The 19,888-nt window shown below is 45.6% G+C and overlaps 1 protein-coding gene across 5 annotated transcripts in view; it reads right to left on the bottom strand.

Moving 5' to 3' along the window:
- The window catches only part of LOC110504964 (disks large homolog 3), a 113,158-nt gene that overhangs the window by 11,932 nt on the left and 81,338 nt on the right, over positions 1–19,888 (bottom strand). For 2 of the 5 annotated variants that reach the window (XM_036969793.2, XM_036969789.2), the window contains exons 9-11: positions 10,354–10,549; positions 9,596–9,698; positions 669–783 (exon numbers count right to left, since the gene is read on the bottom strand). In XM_036969793.2, coding sequence (XP_036825688.2) covers positions 669–783; positions 9,596–9,698; positions 10,354–10,549 — 414 coding nt within the window. Of the gene's footprint in view, positions 1–668; positions 784–9,595; positions 9,699–10,353; positions 10,550–14,479; positions 17,726–19,888 lie in introns of those variants that run through there. The other 3 variants (XM_036969792.2, XM_036969794.2, XM_036969795.2) reach the window with 2 other exon arrangements.

Below are 19,888 nucleotides of genomic sequence, written 5' to 3'. Positions count from 1 at the left end.
ATTGAACCGATTACACTTCAAGTATTTTGATCTGGCTTGTGTTCATAGTAAGATGCTTCTTTCTCTGTCAAGAATCTCCATCAAATAGGATCTGTAAGTGTTCATTATTGCAGGGGTTGTAGCCTACATATTGGGCTCACGTGAAGCTGCTACACAGCACTTAAGTTGAAATATGGTTCCAGTACTTAGGACATGAGTGTTACATCATAGAAGAATCCCTTTCACCATGACCCACCCAGAGCCCTTCCTGTCCTGAATCAGGCAGCTGCACTCATTATAGCAGAGAGAGCGAGAGGCCTGACTGGCTGGTTGGCTTACTGGCTGGGGTTCCATACAGTTTGGCTTCATGCCCACAGCGTGATAACATTATGATACCAGCAGAACCTTCGCCAGTCATAGGATGTGCTATTTGTAAAATAGTTCATGTGTGGCATCTAACAGAAAAGCTTGCTCATCAAATTAAATCAGATGAGCAGATATTTGGCATCAGATGGTCTAATGATGACCTACTTTGTGATTATGAAAAATCTTAGTATTTGTGAATGATGAGCTAAATGTGAGGAGTTTGGGAGCTGTGTGTACTGTTTGTGTGTGTTCTGATACCTGACGTAGACAGAGCGTTTCTCGCTGGTGCGCAGGGAGGTTTGTGTGTGTGTGTGTTCTGATACCTGACATAGAGGGAGCGTTTCTCGCTGGTGCGCAGGGAGCCCGACCCAGAGCTCATGCTGCTGTTCATCATCTGTTCCCGCAGGTCGTGGATCTTGGACTCAAACCGGCTGTACTCTGCAGGGACACACAAATGGTGTCAAGTCAGAATGTCACACACAGTTTCTCCCCATTTAAATCTCACACACAATCGGATGTACGGTTGATGCACTTGCAGGGACAGAAAAACTGTGTCCATATCCGCAATGACACACATTAGGTTTGCAAAGGTAGGGTCAAATAGTGGTAACTTTCAATGTTTACCAGTAATCTTCCAGAAATGTTTGAACTATTTTTCTCTTGAACCGTGTGGTCTATCCACTAGAAACTCATGAACACAGATATAAAAGTGAATACTTCATATGAATATAAGTTATTCAAATATAAATTAACGAACACCCTAACACTTCCGTGTTTCTCCCCATTTCATTCTCACATACAGCGCCTAAAAATATAATTGCACCACTTTCCAGCTCGAAGGTTGACAACACTCATAGCCTGCGATAATGTCAAATAAAATGTTATTAGTCACATACACATGGTAAGCAGATGTTAATTCGAGTGTACCTAAATGCTTGTGCTTCTAGTTCCGACAGTAATATCTAACAAGTAATCTAACAAATTCACAACGACTACCTTATATACACTGTAAGGGGAAGGAATAAGAAAATGTACATATGAATATATGGATTTGTGATGGCCGTGCGGCATAGGCAAGATACAATAGATGGTATAAAATACAGTATATACACACACACGAGATGAGTAATGTAGAATATGTAGACATTATTAAAGTGGCTTTATTTAAAGTGACTAGCGATACCTTTATTAAATCCATTTAATAACGTGGCCAGTGATTTGAGTCAGTATGTTGGCAGCAGCCCCTCCATGTTTGTGATGGCTGTTTAACAGTCTGATGGCCTTGAGATTGAAAAATAGCTTCTGTCTCTCGATCCCAGCTTTGATGCACCTGTACTGACCTCGCCTTCTGGATGATAGCGGGGTGAACAGGCAGTGGCTCGGGTGGTTGTTGTCCTTGATGATCTTTTTGGCCTTCCTGTGACATCGGGTGCTGTAGGTGTCATGGAGGGCAGGTAGTTTGCCCCTGGTGATGCGTTGTGCAGACCGCACCACCCCCTGGAGAGCCTTGCGGTTGAGGGCAGTGCAGTTGCCTTACCGGGCTGTGATAAAGCCCTACAGGATGCTCTCGATTGTGCATCTGTAAAAGTTTGAGGGTTTTAGGTGACAAGACAAATTTCTTCAGCCTCCTGAGGTTGAAGAGGCACTCTTGCGCCATCTTCACCAAGCTGTCTGTGTGAGTGGACCATTTCAGTTTGTGTACACCGAGGAACTTATCCCTTTCCACCTTCTCCACTGGTGTCCTGTAGTTGTGGATGGGGGGGCGGTATGCTGTTACATGAAGTCCGGAATCATCTCCTTTGTTTTGTTGACTTTGAGTGGGGTAGTTGTCATGACACCACACTCTCAAGCTTAATGATGAGTTTGCAGGGTACTATGGTGTTGAATGCTGAGCTGTAGTCAATGAACAGCATTCTTACATAGGTATTCCTCTAGTCCAGATGGTTTAGGGCAGTGTGCAGTGTGATGGCAATTGCATTGTGTGTGGACCTATTGGGGCAGTAAGCAAATTGGAGTGGGTCTAGGGTATCAGGTAGGGTGGATGTTATATGATTCTTGACTTGCCTCTCAAAGCACTTGATGATGATGACAGAAGTGAGTGCTATGGGGCGATAGTCATTTAGTTCAGTTACCTAGTTCAGTTACCTTCGCTTTATTGGGAACAGGAACAATGGTGGCCATCTTGAAGCATGTGGGGACAGTAGACTGGGATAGGGATTGATTGAATACATCCGTAAACACACCAGCCAACTGGTCTGCGCATGCTCTGAGGACGCGGCTAGGGATGCCGTCTGGGCTAGCAGCCTTGCGAGGGTTAACGCGTTTAAATGTTTTACTCACATCGGCCACGGAGAAGGAGAGCACACAGTCTTTGGTAACAGGCCGTGTCGGTGGCACTGTATGGCCTCAAAGTGCGCAAAGAAGTTGTTTAATTTGTCTGGGAGCAAGCTGTCTATGTCCACGACAGGGCTGGTTTTCTTTTTGCAATCCGTGATTGTCTGTAGACCCTGCCACATACGTCTCATGGTTGAGCCGGTGAATTGTGACTCTACTTTGTCGCTATACTGACGCTTTGCTTGTTTAATTGCCTTGGAGGGAATAACTACACTGTATTTTGTTATGTTTAAATTGTCACAGAGCGTACGACATCTCCAATGCACTTCCTAATAAACTCACTCACCGAGTCAGCGTATATGTCAATATTATTGTCTGAGGCTACCTGGAACATATCCCAGTCCATGTGGTCAAATTAATCTTGAAGCGTGGAATCCGATTGGTCAGACCAGGGTTGGATAGACCTAAGTACGGGCACTTCCTGTTTTAGTTTCTGGCTACAGGAGGGGAGCAACAAGATGGAGTAATGGTCAGATTTGCCAAATGGAGGGCGGTGGAGGGCCTTGTAGGCATCACACAAGTTAGAGTAGCAGTGGTCCAGTGTTTTGCTCGAGCGGGTACTACAAGCAATGTGCTGGTAGAATTTAGGTAGGATGGTTCTCAAATCAGCTGTTAAAATCCCCAGCTACAATAAATGCAGCCTCAGCATATATGGTTTCCAGTTCACATGGAGTCCAGTGAAGTTATTTCAGGGCCGTCGAGGGGGGGTATATACGGCTGTGACTATAATAAAAAATAATTATTGTGGGAGATAATGCGGTCAGCATTCGATTGTAAGGAATTCTAGGTCAGGTGAACAAAAGGACTTGAGTTCCTGTATGTAGTTTTGATTCCACCACAAGTTGTTAATCATGAGGCATACACCCCTGTCCTTCTTACCAGAGAGATGTTTGTTTCTGTTGGTGCGATGCGTGAAGAAACCGGGTGGCTGAACCGACTCTGACAACATATCCCAAGTAAGCCATGTTTCCGGAGAATGTTACAATCTCCGATGTCTCTCTGGAGGGCAACTTGTGCACAAATTTTGTCCACCTTGTTGTCTAGAGACTGGACATTGGCGAGTAATATGCTGGGAAGCGGTGGATGGTATGCTCACCTTCTAAGTCTGACCAGGAGGCCGCTCCGTCTGCCTCTCCTGCGCCGACAACGTTGTTTTGAGTCAGCCTCTGGGATTAGATCCAATGTCCAGGGGAGGTCTGAACAAAATATCCGCTTCGGGACAGTCGTATTCCTGGTCGTAATGTTGGTAAGTTGACGTCGCTCTTATATCCAATAGTTCTTCCTGGCTGTATCTATGTAATAACACTTAAGATTTTCTGGGCTAACAATGTAAGAAATACATAAAAAAAAACAAATTACTGCATAGTTTCCTAAGGACTTGAAGCGAGGCGACAATCTTGCTTTATGAAGTGATGTGAAGTGAACCCAGTCGACTACTAGCGTCTCCTGGCCATTGAATGTGTGGCTCAGCACTCGGGTGAGAGTAGTGGTTCAGTAGCGGCTCTTTTCAGCCTGATTAATTACCTCAGGACCAGATGGAGCTTCATCATGTCTCTTCCTCACACATCCACTAATATCTCCTGTCAGGCCATTGATTATGCAGATTAATTAAGTAGGTTCAACATGGAACTCAAACAAGATTTTTTCCAAAGGAAGCTAGCAACTCCAACACATTTGAAAGCCAGTCCAACCCGTTTGAATGGATGACCATTTGTCATGGTGTATAAATCCACTGCTTCCTGATACATGAATCCACCTAAGCCTCCTCATTAAACATGCACTCAACAAGATCAAAACCAGCAGACACTGATCGAAAAACAAGTACTCGTGATGAGAACCATGTAAACGTCAGAACCACAATGGTGTTAGTGGAGTGCCGCAACCAACGTTTGTATCTGGAGTCCTCACCACATGAGATAAGGCACGATAAAGCAAATACACGTGGAAGCAAAACATTGATTCCAACAGTATTGTGTCAGAGGTTCCACATTGGCATCTTGTCCAGTTTGTTACTGTCATTCATTCCATTGAGTGATAACCTACCACATACCATTGCCTCTGAAGTCACCACTATCGACAAACTAAGGGACATTTAGTACGTGTCAAGTTCAAATAGGTTATACTTTTAGAACAGAGTTGCTTGTTGTGCAATGAGTCTGACTCCCATCCCTGTAAGGGTTTCACTCACCTTAGAAATCAGTCGGCTGGATGAAAACACTTTCCAATATGAGAATGATCAGAAATCAATGTCCAGATACCGTGCACTGCAATATTCTAAAGGTAGCCTAACCTCAGAAACAACCTTTCCTCTAACGATGATTTAGGCTACTCCAGTTTCTCCATAAATAAACCCTGTCAGATGTGAAAAAAAGGTAATTCTCTCTGGCAGTAGGTCCCCAACCTCAACTCTACCCCCCCAGCCGAAACCCGAAGTAGAGAGGATTCAAAGCAAACAGAAACCACTCCCGAGGCATGATGTGTAGTCTCCGCCCTGCTCCCTCTCTCTGGCTGCGGCTTAACGATACAGGAGGATGGCACAGCAAGGTGAGGTAACCCGACACCACCACCTGCCCGCCTGCCTGTAACTAGGGGCAACGCCCGGGCACTATCAGGAGCCACAGAGCAGCCTATGCGGAAGCAGCCAGGCAGACTAGTCCACTTGGCTCTCAGACAAGGGAGGGGAGAAAAAGGAACACTGCCGTAAGCAAGGATATAAGAGGACAGGAGGGACAAGAAAAAAGACTGAAGAAGAGACCCAGACATTAGTGTCCTATTTCCAAGAATATCAACACACCACATCGTTAGTCAACGCTCCCCAGAGCAATAGAGAAGAGAGTGTAGTGGGTGGGGGTGGTGGGGCCCTCACTCCTAAAGGTCTGTAAGCAGCGCTATATCCATTGTCAGTCGTCCCTTCAGTCCTAACCACCAGAGAGAGAGACTGAGGGGCAGGACCACCCTGCAGCCCCCCTCCAGCTGCCAGGCTCCACAGGGAACACATGTAACAACAGAGGAAACAGCTGTAGTCTGCAGTCAGCCTGGCTTTCATAGGGGATTGAAGCACCGCAACCTGATATGGAGCTGAGTCCATAACCATGTCCCAAACACCATAACCAAGTCAAAACAGAACAACGACAATCTTCAAATCTACACTACCAAAAAGCACAAACTCTTATCGGAATAAGTACGATAGGAGACTACATTTTGGAATGATCCCTAAGGAAGAAGTACAGGGAGACAAGAACAGAAACTGGGTCATTTCTGCATCTCGCCATCTCCTACTGCTTGTCCTTATTAGCTGTACTGTCTTTTATTTTTTTGTCGGGGGGGGGGGGGGTGCTGCCTGCTCCACTCTTGATCCTGTTATGAAACAGCCCGGGCATGTGTTTGTAATATAAGTTTACAGTGCTATGTTTCTATGTTCTCTGGGTTAGTCTAGGTTGGGACTACTTTTCCCAGTGCTATAACATGAACATGTAAACCTGGGCTACCCTCATCTGTGTAATGAGTTGCTGGGGTTGACATTTAGCCTTGTCTTGTTGCTGTGAAACCCCTCGCCGGGGCAGGGATAAGGTCTACTGTAATTCTACCCCCCCAGTGACAGAGGGGGGTGGGGGGGGGGCATGAGAGTACACTATGCACCTCTCCATTCCGCTCAATGAACTCAATGTTACGATTGAGAGTTAGAGTGACATTTGGTGGCAGTCCAGTAAGTATGAAAGGGTGCAGTCTCTACTCTCTGCTGTGAGTTCAGCTCATGTATTCTTCAGTGCTGGCCTTCCATCAGAGGTCTGTGGAGTGGACGGCCAGGCTCCTGCCCCTGAGAGAGAGAGGAGTCCAGGCAGTGAGCCCAGCATGAAGCAGCATTTACACTCCACTTACTCCTGACTGACTGTCCTCTACAACAGGCCGGGTCCCTCCTCTGAATAGACCCAGGCTAAGGACATGTCATGTCTGAGCTCAGGACGCCAGCTGAGTTATTGGCCACAGATCTTAGTGCACTCTTGACTCATCCGTCTAGGTCTGGTTAAATATTGCCAGCGCTAGACTTTAACAGACACTGATCAGATTGTCCTGAAGGACACAACAGTAGACAGGCACGATACTACAAAAGCCACTGTTGTATTGACTGGAGGCATTTTATAAAACAAGAGTTCACTCTGGCAAATACAACATTATTTCAAGATATTGTTTGACCCCTGTAGATCAAACATTTAACAGACTGGCAACATGTACTATTGTAGATGGGTGTCTTTTTACAGTAGATAATGAATGATGCTGTGCTTGGAGGCACATCAGCCTAGCGGGCCTGGGCCACTAGCCCAACTGGTTCTAGAGCCAGAATCCAACTCGGATTCAATGAGCTTTCCTGGCCTCTATTACCTGACCTTCCTTCCCACAGAAATGCCAGACCCGTGGAGAGTAATTAAACCATCCTTGATCCAGGTTGATGTTTGTGTTTTATTGGAGGTATCCGGAATATGGGAGAGAACAAGCTACAACTTAGACTCCTACATTTCTGTCATAGGTCTCAGCTCTCCTCTCAGCTTGGACTAAAGCTCATATCCTTTCAATTGTTGTTACAGCATGTGCATGCATACCAGATTCTACTTCTAAAGAATGTCATATTTACCTATGATCTGCCCTTTATGCTTTTGTTTTTAGGCTGTGTTCATCTTTGTTACCTGCATATGAGAATTGTTCTATGACAATGTATAAACTGCCTTCATTTTGCTGGACCCCAGGCAGAGTAGCTTCTGCTTTGGCAGCAGCTAATGAGGATCCATAATAAATACAAATACATCCGAACTGCCAAAATGACAATATCAAATCCTTCTGACTCATTCATTGCTTTAGGCAGAAAAATGTGTAAACATTATGTCAACGTGACCGGATGAGACATGTAAATGGTCAAGCCTCACCCTGACATATCAATCAGGTGGTTGAAAATGTTTGTTTCCTGATGAGGTCACTTCCTGAAATGACAGGAAATGTCCACGCACCTGCTCCATTCTGGTCAGGGCTATAAGGATGCAGCGAATGTCAAAGTGAGGTCAAAAGTCGCATGTTACAGTCGCCTCCGGAGAACTTTTGCGTTTTAATTAACGCTAAACTAAGTGCTACGAGAAGCACTTCTGACATTAGCTGCACCCCATCTACTCAAAACCCTCCACTCTGACCACACCTCTGTGTCCACCTGTTTGTTATCTAATGAGGCATTTCTTATCGCTAAATCAATAAGAACACTGACAAGAGTAACGTTAGATTGCTAACAATCTACGTTGGACAGTAATTTACTAACTCGTTCACTATAATGCAACATTTATAACTAACGTTACCTAGTTAATAAACCTTTAGAGACATTATATTAAGGTTGAATACTAACGTTAACACGCTAGTTAGCTAGATAACGTCAAATAATTTGACCAACGTTACCGTAGCTAGCTAATTTACCTAACTGCATTTGGTGGAAACTGTCGAGCTATGGGCACATAACTAATATAGCTAGTTAGCTACAAATACAATCTAGTTTATAGATAATTCCAAACGGATCTTAGCATTTGGTTCAACTAAGAAGAGTTTACCAAACGGCGCAAACAGGAGCTAATCCACGGCGCAGGTTTAGCTTGGAGGCAAGATAATACGTTGTGTTTGCCCCGTAACTGGGTTGTACAACAACAGAAACCCCTATAATGACAAGTTACTGTCGTTAACCGACCCCAAAAGCTTGAGTGCCGACACAAATGTTACAGTAAATGTTCCTGATTCCACTGTATTCTCTCCACCCTCTTTCCTGTAAATGGGAGCGCGCGGGACAACAATTGCTCCAGTTGATTTCCTCACCTCTGTTCAGTGCAATGCTGTGTTACTTCGCAGCCCGTGGTATCTGATCCTAACATCCAGCCGACTGTGAATTCATGCCCATCCCCCATGCACATTTGTGTGTAGCTGAAGAAGTTCAACAGTTCCTCCACCTTTCCTTTCTTCGCTTCTCCCTAGTATATCCTCGCGCACGCTCTGTAACTATGTTCGCGCCCCTCTGCCTGCCCTCACTCCAGTTTGTTTTGTTTCCGTTTTCCTTCCCTAGTACAGTGACCGCCGAGACGGATACACTGTACACGGAGGATTGGACTCGAAACAGTGGAAAGAAGGACACCAGCCAGTCCTTCGGTTGCCCGCCGTGCAGTTGGCTCTACACTTCAGCCTGGCTGTACAGCGAATGTGTCAATGTAAGCGGAGCCCCTGAACATGAATTCCGGCACAATCAGCCAATCACAAGACGCTCTGTAGCCTACTGTCCTCATTTGCGAACCAGACTATCTTCAAGATAACTAAGACAGACCAGGTAAGGGCTTGCATGTACCCAGACGAAGACAGCTTGGCTATCCAAACGTTGGTTCTAAAATGATTTCATCTGAGCTCCTAGAGTCTGAGGCTCTCCTTTTCTTGTTCAATGTGTGCATGTAGCCTAGCCTACACCACTGCAGTAGTTTAAACATTTGGGATATTTACATGTCACATGGTTCTGAAAGATTGGTTTTGCTTTATTGTAAATATTTACATTAGTAGGTCTACACTTCAAAGTAAGAAATACAAATACTGTAGAGGCTGGTTCGCTTAACTAGATCACCTGTGTACCCCTCATCTAGTGCAGTCCCCTGTAAGACTGAGATGATTATTCAGCACATCTGTTACACAACATAAAGATCAAGATAAAGAATGAGCGGTTTGTGCAGTTGCTCAGCAGCCCCCTTACTACACACAAACAGACATTTAGTTGCTTTGGATGACAGCAACTAAAATGTAAAGTGTGTGGGGTAGGTAGGTTTGGGTTGAGAGAGAGCAGAGAAACTCCTACCTTCTGGTCGGTACTGGGCAATGATGGTGACCGTCTGGCCGGCCCTCTTCAGCGCTGCAGCTGCCTGCTCGTGGGTGGCATTCCGCAGGTTCACCCCATTCACCTGAGATACACAGCAGAGGGCAGAACCTCAACCATGGAGCCTTGATTGACAAGTCAATGGACCAACCAGCACTGTTCCTCACAGAGCTATTGAGCCAACAAAGGAATAAGACTACCTGGCACTGACATAAGGATGTGGAGGAGAGCCTCATCCTGTTTATCCTCTCCTGGATCACCAGCTGGATGATTAGTTTTCAATCAGTGGAGGTATGACCGTGGCATGATGAACAGTTTTGTGACTAGAGAAAATGGCTGATTCACAATCCCATGAGGACCATTGAGCAGATGTGCCCTCCAGAAAGGTACTTATTTGTCATCATGGGGGGCCTTGCATTAGCTATAATATATTTTTGGTTTAAATGAGAGCTGTGACCTTGACTGGAAGATGGTCCAATGGTCTCTTTGGTTTACTTTGATTCCATGCTGCCCAACTTATCATGTTTATCCTGTTACCACTTTGGGTCTACTCCTCTCTCCATTGTTATTGTCTATTGGTAAGGCAAGTCTTCGATGGTAAATCTTTAGTGCTAAAACACCTTAAATGCACTAATGCTGTATACGGTATGCAACTTGCTATACATTTTAAAGCAATGTGTAAACCCTGCCACAGGTTGGCTGGCTGGTTAGTTAGTTGCCAGGACCGGTAAGCCACTGACCGAGAGGATGCGGTCTCCCCTTCTGAGCTCTCCGCTCAGGTCTGCTGGTCCTCCGGCCAGGATGAAGGAGACAAAAATGCCCTCTCCATCCTCGCCGCCCACGATGTTGAAGCCCAGCCCCGTGGAGCCCTTGTGCAGCAGCACTTTCCGCGGCTCCCTGCCAAACAGAGCAACAGCGTCAGGGCGCGGGCCGGGACTGGGAGAACAGGAGAGAGGCAGAGACAGACAGAAAGAGGGAGAGAAGTGTTTAGTTTATTAATTCGACCGTAAAAATAAGAAAAAAAGAACACAAAACTTGATGCACATCATGGAGGATAACACACAGTCTGGGACTTATTTACAATGTGGTCCTCTTGAGACAAGATGGCTAGGCAAGATCGGACACGGATGAACACAATATGACAGCGAGATAATAAAACATACAAACAAAGAAGAGCATCTATCTCATCATTGCAGTTACATCGTAGGGTACATTCATATGGGCACAGAAGACAAAACTATTTTTTACTTTATTTTTAATGCTGCCCAGAGAGGATGTTATTTTTATGGGCAGCGGCAACTCATTTCACTCGGAGGCCCCAATATACAAGAAAGTACCTTTCCCAGCATTACTCCTGAACCTGTAGAAGCACACATAAGCAACACCTGATCTGGTGCTGTGATTGTGTGCATCCCTAACATGGGGAAAGTAGTCATTCAGATATCTGGGAACAGAACCATAAATCCTCCTGTAAACCAGACCTATGTCTAATCTGGGACAACCTCATTAAACCAGACCCAGTCTAATCTGGGACACCCTCATTAAAACAGACCCAGTCTAATCTGGGACACCCTCATTAAATCAGACCCAGTCTAATCTGGGACACCCTCATTAAACCAGACCCAATCTAATCTAGGACACCATGATTAAACCAGACCCAATCTCATCTGGGACACCCTCATTAAAACAGACCCAGTCTAATCTGGGACACCCTCATTAAACCAGACCCAGTCTAATCTGGGACACCCTTATTAAACCAGACCCAATCTAATCTGTGACACCCTGATTAAACCAGACCCAATCTCATCTGGGACACCCTCATTAAACCAGACCCAGTCTAATCTGAGACACCTTCATTAAATCAGACCCAGTCTCATCTGGGACACCCTGATTAAACCAGACCCAGTCTAATCTGGGACACCCTAATTAAACCAGACCCAGTCTAATCTGGGACACCCTTATTAAACCAGACCCAATCTAATCTGGGACACCCTGATTAAACCAGACCCAGTCTAATATTGGACACCCTCATTAAACCAGACCCAGTCTAATCTGGAACACCTTCATTAAACCAGACCCAGTCTAATCTGGGACCCTCATTAAACCAGACCCAGTCTAATCGGGAACACCCTCATTAAACCAGATCCAATCTAATCTGGGACGCCGTGATTAAACCAGACCCAGTCTAATATGGGACACCCTAGCCTGAACAGGCAGCCAGTTGATTCCTGAAAGCAGCCTCTGCCTATGTGAGTACATGGACTCACCTTAAATACTACCCTGATCAGTTTATCCTGGGCTATCTGGAACTTCCCCTTCAGAAGCTTAGATAAGCCTCCAAACCAGGAAGTGCTAGCAATGTCTAAATGGTATGGAATAAGGACAGTGTCTAGCACTCTCATGGAGTCCTTATCAAGAAGCTTGGACATTTTAGCCAGAAACTTGGTCCTGGCATTAACCTTCCCTAGCACTTTAGTGGCTATGGTCACAACCCCCAAGTCTCCATTAAGGATGCACCCCAGGTAGCTAACAGAGGTTTTAGTGGTAGTAGGTTTTAGTAGTGGAAAGTGAGGGAGAGAATGAGAAGAGAGAAAGAGGGGGAGAGAGTGGGAAAGAGGGAAGGAAGAGAGAAAGATAGAAGGGGAGACAGAGGTAGTTTAGGAACAGCCCACACCAACATCTGTTTATACATGGCGCCAACTTGTATTCTGGAAAAGGTGACGTCTCTCATTTTGAAGTAAATGTTTCAAAGTAAATCATTTCATAAACCTTTGCAGGAAAGAAAATCCTAGCATATAAATGAGTAATAAACATCATTCCACAAACGGAACCAAAAAATGTGAAAAAGGAAATGAAATACTTAGACTGCACTCTCACGGGTTGACCTACACTGGCAATAGGCATGTAAGAAAAACATGTGGTGATTATGATCAGACTTCACCTCGAACAATGCTTTGAGTTTCAAGGGACAACTGGGCCCACCAAGACAGGCTGTCTTTGCATGAACAATTTGCCCCCTCGGGCACTGTTCCGTCTCACGCTCATGTGCTCACACACACACAATGAGCAGCCCCACGCTTGACTGCTCCTGCTGCAGCTCTGTTTTAGCTTTAGCCGCTGTGAGTCATCATCAGGCAGGCTGAATTCCAGACAGTGTCGGACTGAGGATCTTGAAGAGGCTAAACCACTGCTAGGGACCATCAAAAACCTTCTTGAGAACATGCCTCGGACATAAGGCAAAGACACACTTTGCAGAGGCTCTGGAAGCTTACACAGACACACACACACACAGTCGCCCCTCTCAGCAGAGCCCTCCCCATGGTTCCCATTAGTGGTCTTCACTCCCAGTACTCAGCCTGCGGTCCACAAGAACAATTCCTACTCAATCCCTAATGGCTTTGCTCTAAGTTGCTGAAGAGACTCTTTTTACATCAATGGGGGCCAAGACTGCATACAGTATATACTTTCCTAGCATTAGTCTTAGGGCCTGAAAACAATCCTGATTGTTCCAGTAAAACATGTGAAGAGGCATGGTAAGTTTTAAATGGTTTCACAAATGTTGATTAACATTAATAAAAGGTACTTAGACTGAAGAGCAATGATTGAATGGTACTTACATAAATACCTCACATTGATCTAAAACCCATATCAGCACATTCTGGATTGTTACAAGAGGGTTGGAACCAAAATTATTTTCTAATTGTTTGTTTCGAACAGAAACCCTTATTTTTTATGTTCCATTCCAGTGTTCCAACCAGAAAATAAAGTTCTGAACTAGTTCGAACCCCAAAAAAAGTAATGGTTCCTTTGCATTATTTTTTAACCTGTGAAATCTACATCTTTACAAAATAGCTCATTAATTTACTTGACCCATTAGTACAGATAGAGAAGCTTGCTATGGAACGTGTAAGCTACAGTAGTTGTTTGCATGTTTGATTGGTCAGATAAGTAAAGGTGCGAGATGTGACTGAAATTTCACTGATGGGGAGGAAGCGAGAGAGAGGGGTAGACATGCAGGGGGCTTGGCTTGAAGCGCTGAACATAATGACATGATTTGAAATGCGTTTAGGCTATTACTAGTATTGTAACTTCACCAAATTACAGAATTATATACTAGACATTAGGAATATTTCAGGGAACAAAAAATAACATTATTAACCAGTTCTGTTCCAGAACACTAGAGATCACTTTAGTTTCCGGTTCCGTTTCTGTTCCTCCCCCAAAAATGCTGTTATTTTTCGGTTTTTAGTTCTGTTCCCTGAACCGGTTACTACCCCTGGTTACAATACCCTCCAAATATAATGCATTTCCTCTATTGAGAGTCCCTTAATTTAAGTTCATGCCCATGGCCTCAACCTAGAACATACTGTATGACTAAAGCCTATTTGGCAGTGAAAGCCTGATAAACAATAGTGGCAGTGCAGTAGGTCTGGGTCTGAATAAGGCAGTCTTTTTCAAATGACTGCATTAGGTTTGTTCCCACATGGGAGGGTGAGTCAGAGATTCATTAAACCCATACTGACCACATACACACACTCCTCTCTCGGTCATCCATCCACAATTCTGCTTAGCAGTGGCTCTTTTCTATATATCTTTCTAAAGGATGAATACCTTTTTGAAAAACGACATAACACTTACATACACAATTGAGTAACAGACATGAGTATAGCACATGAGAAATTATCTTTAAAATACTTCATAAAATAGCATCAAGCAGCAAAACAAGTGGACCGTTGTTACCCCCCCCCCCCCCCCCCCCCAAAAAAAAGCGGACAAGTAAGTATTTGATCATCCAGAGGAGCTCTATGTGCTAATTCTGAAAAGACCCTCCCATTCCAACTCAGACACCCGCATCACCATGGTTACCTGAGGTTCCTATGTTTGCTCCTGATTGACAGTCGCTTCCTCAGCCGCTCGGGGTGAGCTCTCACAAACGACATGGAGGAGGAGATGTTCACCGTGAACATGGTGGCTACTGACTGTGGCACATTATTACTCAAACCCCAGGCATTATTACATTAACTCCAGGGAGAAGTTAGCTATCCCTCTAACACCGCTCTCTATCTCTCCCTTGCTGGTGAGAGGAGCTCTGGTTGAGTCTCGCTGTGTACCGACGGAATCGCAGGCTGTTGTGTGATGGGAAACAGCTCCACTTTGGCCTGTCAAAATCTACATCTCATCATCAGCAACAGGACAAGACTTAACCCTCACCCGCCCACACAGAGCAGACCAGAGACATCTCTAAAGAACAGAACCACATCCTACAGGAAACATCCAGGGTAGGTTCCCCCATGCCAAGCTTCCTCCTCACATCGCCCAGGCTTCCCTTGAGTGGCTCAGAGGGCTGTGTGTCACAGCAAAAGGTGACGGGAGTGGGATGTTGTCGGGAGGACCTCCAGACTACATGCTGTCCCTCATCGCTTATCTGACGGTGGTGTCCTGGGCCAGCCCACCCAGACGCAGCAACAGCACACCAGCATTCCTGTCCATCAGCCCAGCGCTCTGGAGATTAGGCAGACAGTCTCCCAGCAGCTCCCTGCTAATTTGTGATAGAATAAACAAGCTGAGGAAGTCGTGAACTTAACTTACAAACTCCTGACATCACATCCTCAAAGAACTGATGACAGTCAGGACCCGGAAATAACATAGAGGCCCAAAGTTGTCTTTCAGTAAAACAGCAGGATACAACTCAGGAGAAAATGTGAATAACCAAAGTGACAAGGAGCTTTGCTAAAGTTATTTGAGTGTTGGTGATCTCTAAGTAAAGGTGTGAGTTTGTTTTGTGTGCCAGCACACGTGTGTATGGAATCCTGATAACAGAAAAAAAGGCTTAGGCAGTGAATTCCAAAGGTTATGAACACAGGGATCAAGCACTCCCTCCCTATCATATGACCTCCTCCCCCCTCGTCTTGTCATCCACGGCAGGAATGTAAACAGTTATGGTGCTGTAAAACCTTTACTCTCTATGCCTGTCTATGGGCCTCTCTCTCCTGTTCACCCTGTCTTTCTCTCCTTCTCTTTCATTGTCTCTCTCTCTTTGCCTCACTCACTCTCTATATATATATCACTGCCCCAGCCATCCTCTTCCCCTCACTGTTTTGGCTGAGGCTGTGAGGCTGAGGCAGCTCAGTCCTAATGCTCTGAATGGAGATGTGGGGTTCAGCAGGTCGTGCCTCCCCAGTGCTGTGCTGCTCTGCTGCTCTGCTCTGGCAGTCTCCCTCTCCTCAGCCCAGTAATTGGCTCTGTTTGGCTGATTAATAGTGGACACTGTGGACCGCCATTTTCCATGAACACAGAGAGACCAAGTCTCAGTGGAAAACATTAGCTCCCTCTCTTTCTCTCTGGCAGGATCACAAGCCTGTTGCGTGCAGGGCTGGCGTGTACAGATGTAAGAAAGACTGCTCTCTCGTCCCTCTTTTAGTTCTCCCCTTCACATTCTCCAGTGAATTGTACCTCTACTTCCTCCCACTCTCTCTTTCTATTTCATTCGAATTCAGAGGTGTTCAAATTTCTTCAGCGGGGACCCCCTTTTTTCCGCCAGAATTTCTGGGTACCCCATTTTTCCCCAAGGAATTTCTTGCGACCCCACCCCAAATCTAATGACACAAGTTTAAATCTGTACACTTAGATTGTTAACGACAACAAATACATCTCAATTAATAGCATTTTCATCTCTTATCAAAATGAAAAAACAAACAATAAATATATTTACTCAATATCGTTGTATCTTTCAAATTATCTTTCTCAAAAACTTTTATATTGTCCTATACAATAATCTGTACTCTTAATTTTTTGTTCCCAAATAAATAAATAAAAACATTTTGGCAACCCCACTGCAGTAGTGGGGCCGCGTCCCTGAATTTGAATACCACTGTTCTAATTTGACATGGAAAAGAACGTCCTCACTGCTTAGGCAACAGACGGTTAAATATATTTCAAGCCTCTCAGAGCAGCTAAGAATAAACCAGACGCAATGAATGATTAACAGTTTAGACTCACTCTGGAGTACAACTGAACAATTTTAATTTTTTTATTTACAAGGAACAATGATGACTTTTTTCTAACCTTCCAGCTGTCTCTGTCCAGACTCACTCTTATCTGTGCTATGAATGGTTTCCAGTGGCCATTGAAGACCCTGCTGCTAATGTGTATAAATCCTTGTGATCCTCTCTAAAAGCTTATCGGGTCAAAGGTTGATCAGAATCCCAAGTGAAGAACAATGTCAAGTCACTGATTAGCTCACCTGCTGCAGGCTCTGTGGATTCCTGTTGTGTTTACAGTAGCTAGTCTCTGGGAAAACAGTCCTGGCCCATAGCATTCTGATAGTGCCCAGTTACACAGTTCAGGTGGCAGTATTGGTCAGCTGAGACAAACACACACGAGCTGTTCACGAGGTCTCATGTAAAAAATATATTGTATCTCAACGAGGATTAATTCACCTGGATTAATAAAGCTCACATAGCCTATAGCAGGGCTCCAACCCTGTTCCTGGAGCGCTACCGTCCTGTAGGTTTTCACTCCAACCCTAATCTAGCACACCTGATTCTAATAATTAGCTTTTTGGCAGACTGAATCAGGTTAGTTACTACTGGGGTTGTAGTGAAAATCTACAGGAGGGTAGCTCTCCAGGAACAGGGTTGGAGAGCCCTTGCCTACAGAAACCAAAGTGATACAGTCATGGCCAAAAGTTTTGAGAATGACACAAATGTACATTTTCACAAAGTCTGCTGCCTCAGTGTCTTTAGATATTTTTGTCAGATATTACTATGGAATACTGAAGTATAATTACAAGCATTTCACAAGTGTCAAAGGCTTTAATTGACAATTACATGAAGTTGATGCAAAGAGTCAATATTTGCAGTGTTGACCCTTCTTTTTCAAGACCTCTGCAATCCACCCTGGCATGCTGCCAATTAACTTCTGGGCCACATCCTGACTGATGGCAGCCCATTCTTGCATAATCAATGCTTGGAGTTTGTCAGAATTTGTGGGTTTTAGTTTGTCCACCCGCCTCTTGAGGATTGACCACAAGTTCTCAATGGGATTAAGGTCTGGGGAGCTTCCTGGCCATGGACCCAAAATATCGATGTTTTGTTCCCCGAGCCACTTAGTTATCACTTTTGCCTTATGGCAAGGTGCTCCATCATGCTGGAAAAGGCATTGTTCGTCACCAAACTATTCCTGGATGGTTGAGAGAAGTTGCTCTCAGAGGATGTGTTGGTGCCATTCTTTATTGATGGCTGTGATCTTAGGCAAAATTGTGAGTGAGCCCACTCCCTTGGCTGAGAAGCAACCCCACACATGAATGGTCTCAGGATGCTTTACTGTTGGCATGACACAGGACTGATGTGTCATGCCAACAGGACTGGACTGACAGGACTGACCTTGTCAACAAGCTTTTTTCCGGATGCCCCAAACAATCGGAAAGGAGATTCATCAGAGAAAATCACTTTACCCCAGTCCTCAGCAGTCCAATCCCTGTACCTTTTGCAGAATATCAGTCTGTCCCTGATGTTTTTCCTGGAGAGAAGTGGCTTCTTTGCTGCCCTTCTTGACACCAGGCCATCCTCCAAGATCAATGATTCCAAGAACCACCCTCCTTTTGAAGCATCCAGTCTGTTATTTGAACTCAATCAGCATGACAGAGTGATCTCCAGCCTTGTCCTTGTCAACACTCACACCTGTGTTAAAGAGAGAATTACTGACATGATGTCAGCTGGTCCTTTTGTGGCAGGGCTGAAATGCAGTGGAAATGTTTTTTGGGTATTCAGTTCATTTGCATGGAAAAGAGGGACTTTGCAATTAATTGCAATTCATCTGATCACTCTTCATAACATTCTGGAGTATATGCAAATTGCCATCATACAAACGGAGGCAGCAGACTTTTTGAAAATTAATATTTGTGTCATTGGCCACGACTGTATATTAAGATCTCTGCGTATGATTCCAGTGAGCTAGTAGTGTCATATGGAGAGGGGAATGGGTCTGTGAGGTGACTGTCTGTAGCACCACTGAGGGCGACGCATTGCGGCGCGGATGGGCACAGGGCCGACGATACCGGCCCTCTCTCTCTGACTCACCCTGACACCAGTGGAGGCTGATGAGGTGAGGACTGTCACACCCTGACCTTAGAGAGATTTTTTTATTCTCTATTTGGTTAGGTCAGGGTGTGACTTGGGTGGGCAAATCTATGTTTCTATTTCTTTGTTGGTCTAGTATGGTTCCCAATCAGAGGCAGCTGTGTATCGTTGTCTCTGATTGGGGATCATACTTAGGCAGCCCTTTTTCCCACCTTAGATTGTGGGATCTTGTTATTGTGTAGCTGCCTGTGAGCAGCCCATAACGTCACGTTATGTTTTCTTCTGTTTTGTTTGATGAGTTTCATATTTATTAAACGTGGAGCCTTGGTCCAATCATTCAAACGAGCATGACAGAAGATCCCACCACCAAGTGACCAAGCAGCGTGCCCAGGAGTGGAGGACATCCTGGACCTGGGAGGAGGTAATGGCAGGGGACAAGACCCTACCATGGAAGCAGGCGGAGGCGACAAGAGAGAGAGGAACGGCGACAAGACCAGGATTCAAGGAAACGACGGAAGCCCGAGAGGCAGCCTCCAAATTTTTGGGGGTGGCACACGTGGTGGCGAGCGGAGCAAAGGTGGGAACAAGACCCAACTCCCCGTAATTACAATGAGGAGTTGGTCACGGTTCAGATACCATGTTTTCCGGTTCTGCGCACCGTGCCTCCAGTGCGCACCCTTAGCCCATTGCGTTCTGTGCCTGCTTTCCGTACTTGCCGTGCTAAGGTGAGCATCTGTCCAGGACGGGTTGTGCCAGCTCAGCGGTCCTGGCCTCCAGTGCGTCTCCTCGGCCCAGGATATCCTTCGCCAGATCTACGCACGGTATCCCCAGTTCGTCAGCACAACCCAGTGCGGCCTGTGCCAGCTCCCCGCACTTGCCGCGCTACAGGGGGGGTATTAAGCCAGGACGCGTTGTGCCAGCTCTACGCTCCAGACCTCCAGTGCGCCTCCACGGTCTAGGATATCCTGTGCCAGCTCTACGCAGGGTATCTCCAGTGTGCCTGCACAGCCCAGTGCGTCCTGTGTCAGTGCCCCGCACTTGCCGGGCTAAAGTGGGTATCGAGCCAGGACGGGTTGTGCCAGCTCTACACTTCAGGCCTCCAGTGTGCCTCCAGAGCCCGGTACGTCCTGTGCCTGCCTCACGCACCAGGCCTTCAGTGCGCCTTCAGAGCCCGGTACGCCCTGTGCCTGCCCCA

This window comes from Oncorhynchus mykiss, chromosome 25 (genome assembly GCF_057628025.1).
Source record: "Oncorhynchus mykiss isolate SJ-2025 chromosome 25, ASM5762802v1, whole genome shotgun sequence".
In the NCBI taxonomy this organism is placed as follows: domain Eukaryota; kingdom Metazoa; phylum Chordata; class Actinopteri; order Salmoniformes; family Salmonidae; genus Oncorhynchus; species Oncorhynchus mykiss.
The sequence above is the reverse complement of the archived record's forward strand: the minus strand, read 5'-3'. Positions and strand labels throughout refer to the sequence as shown.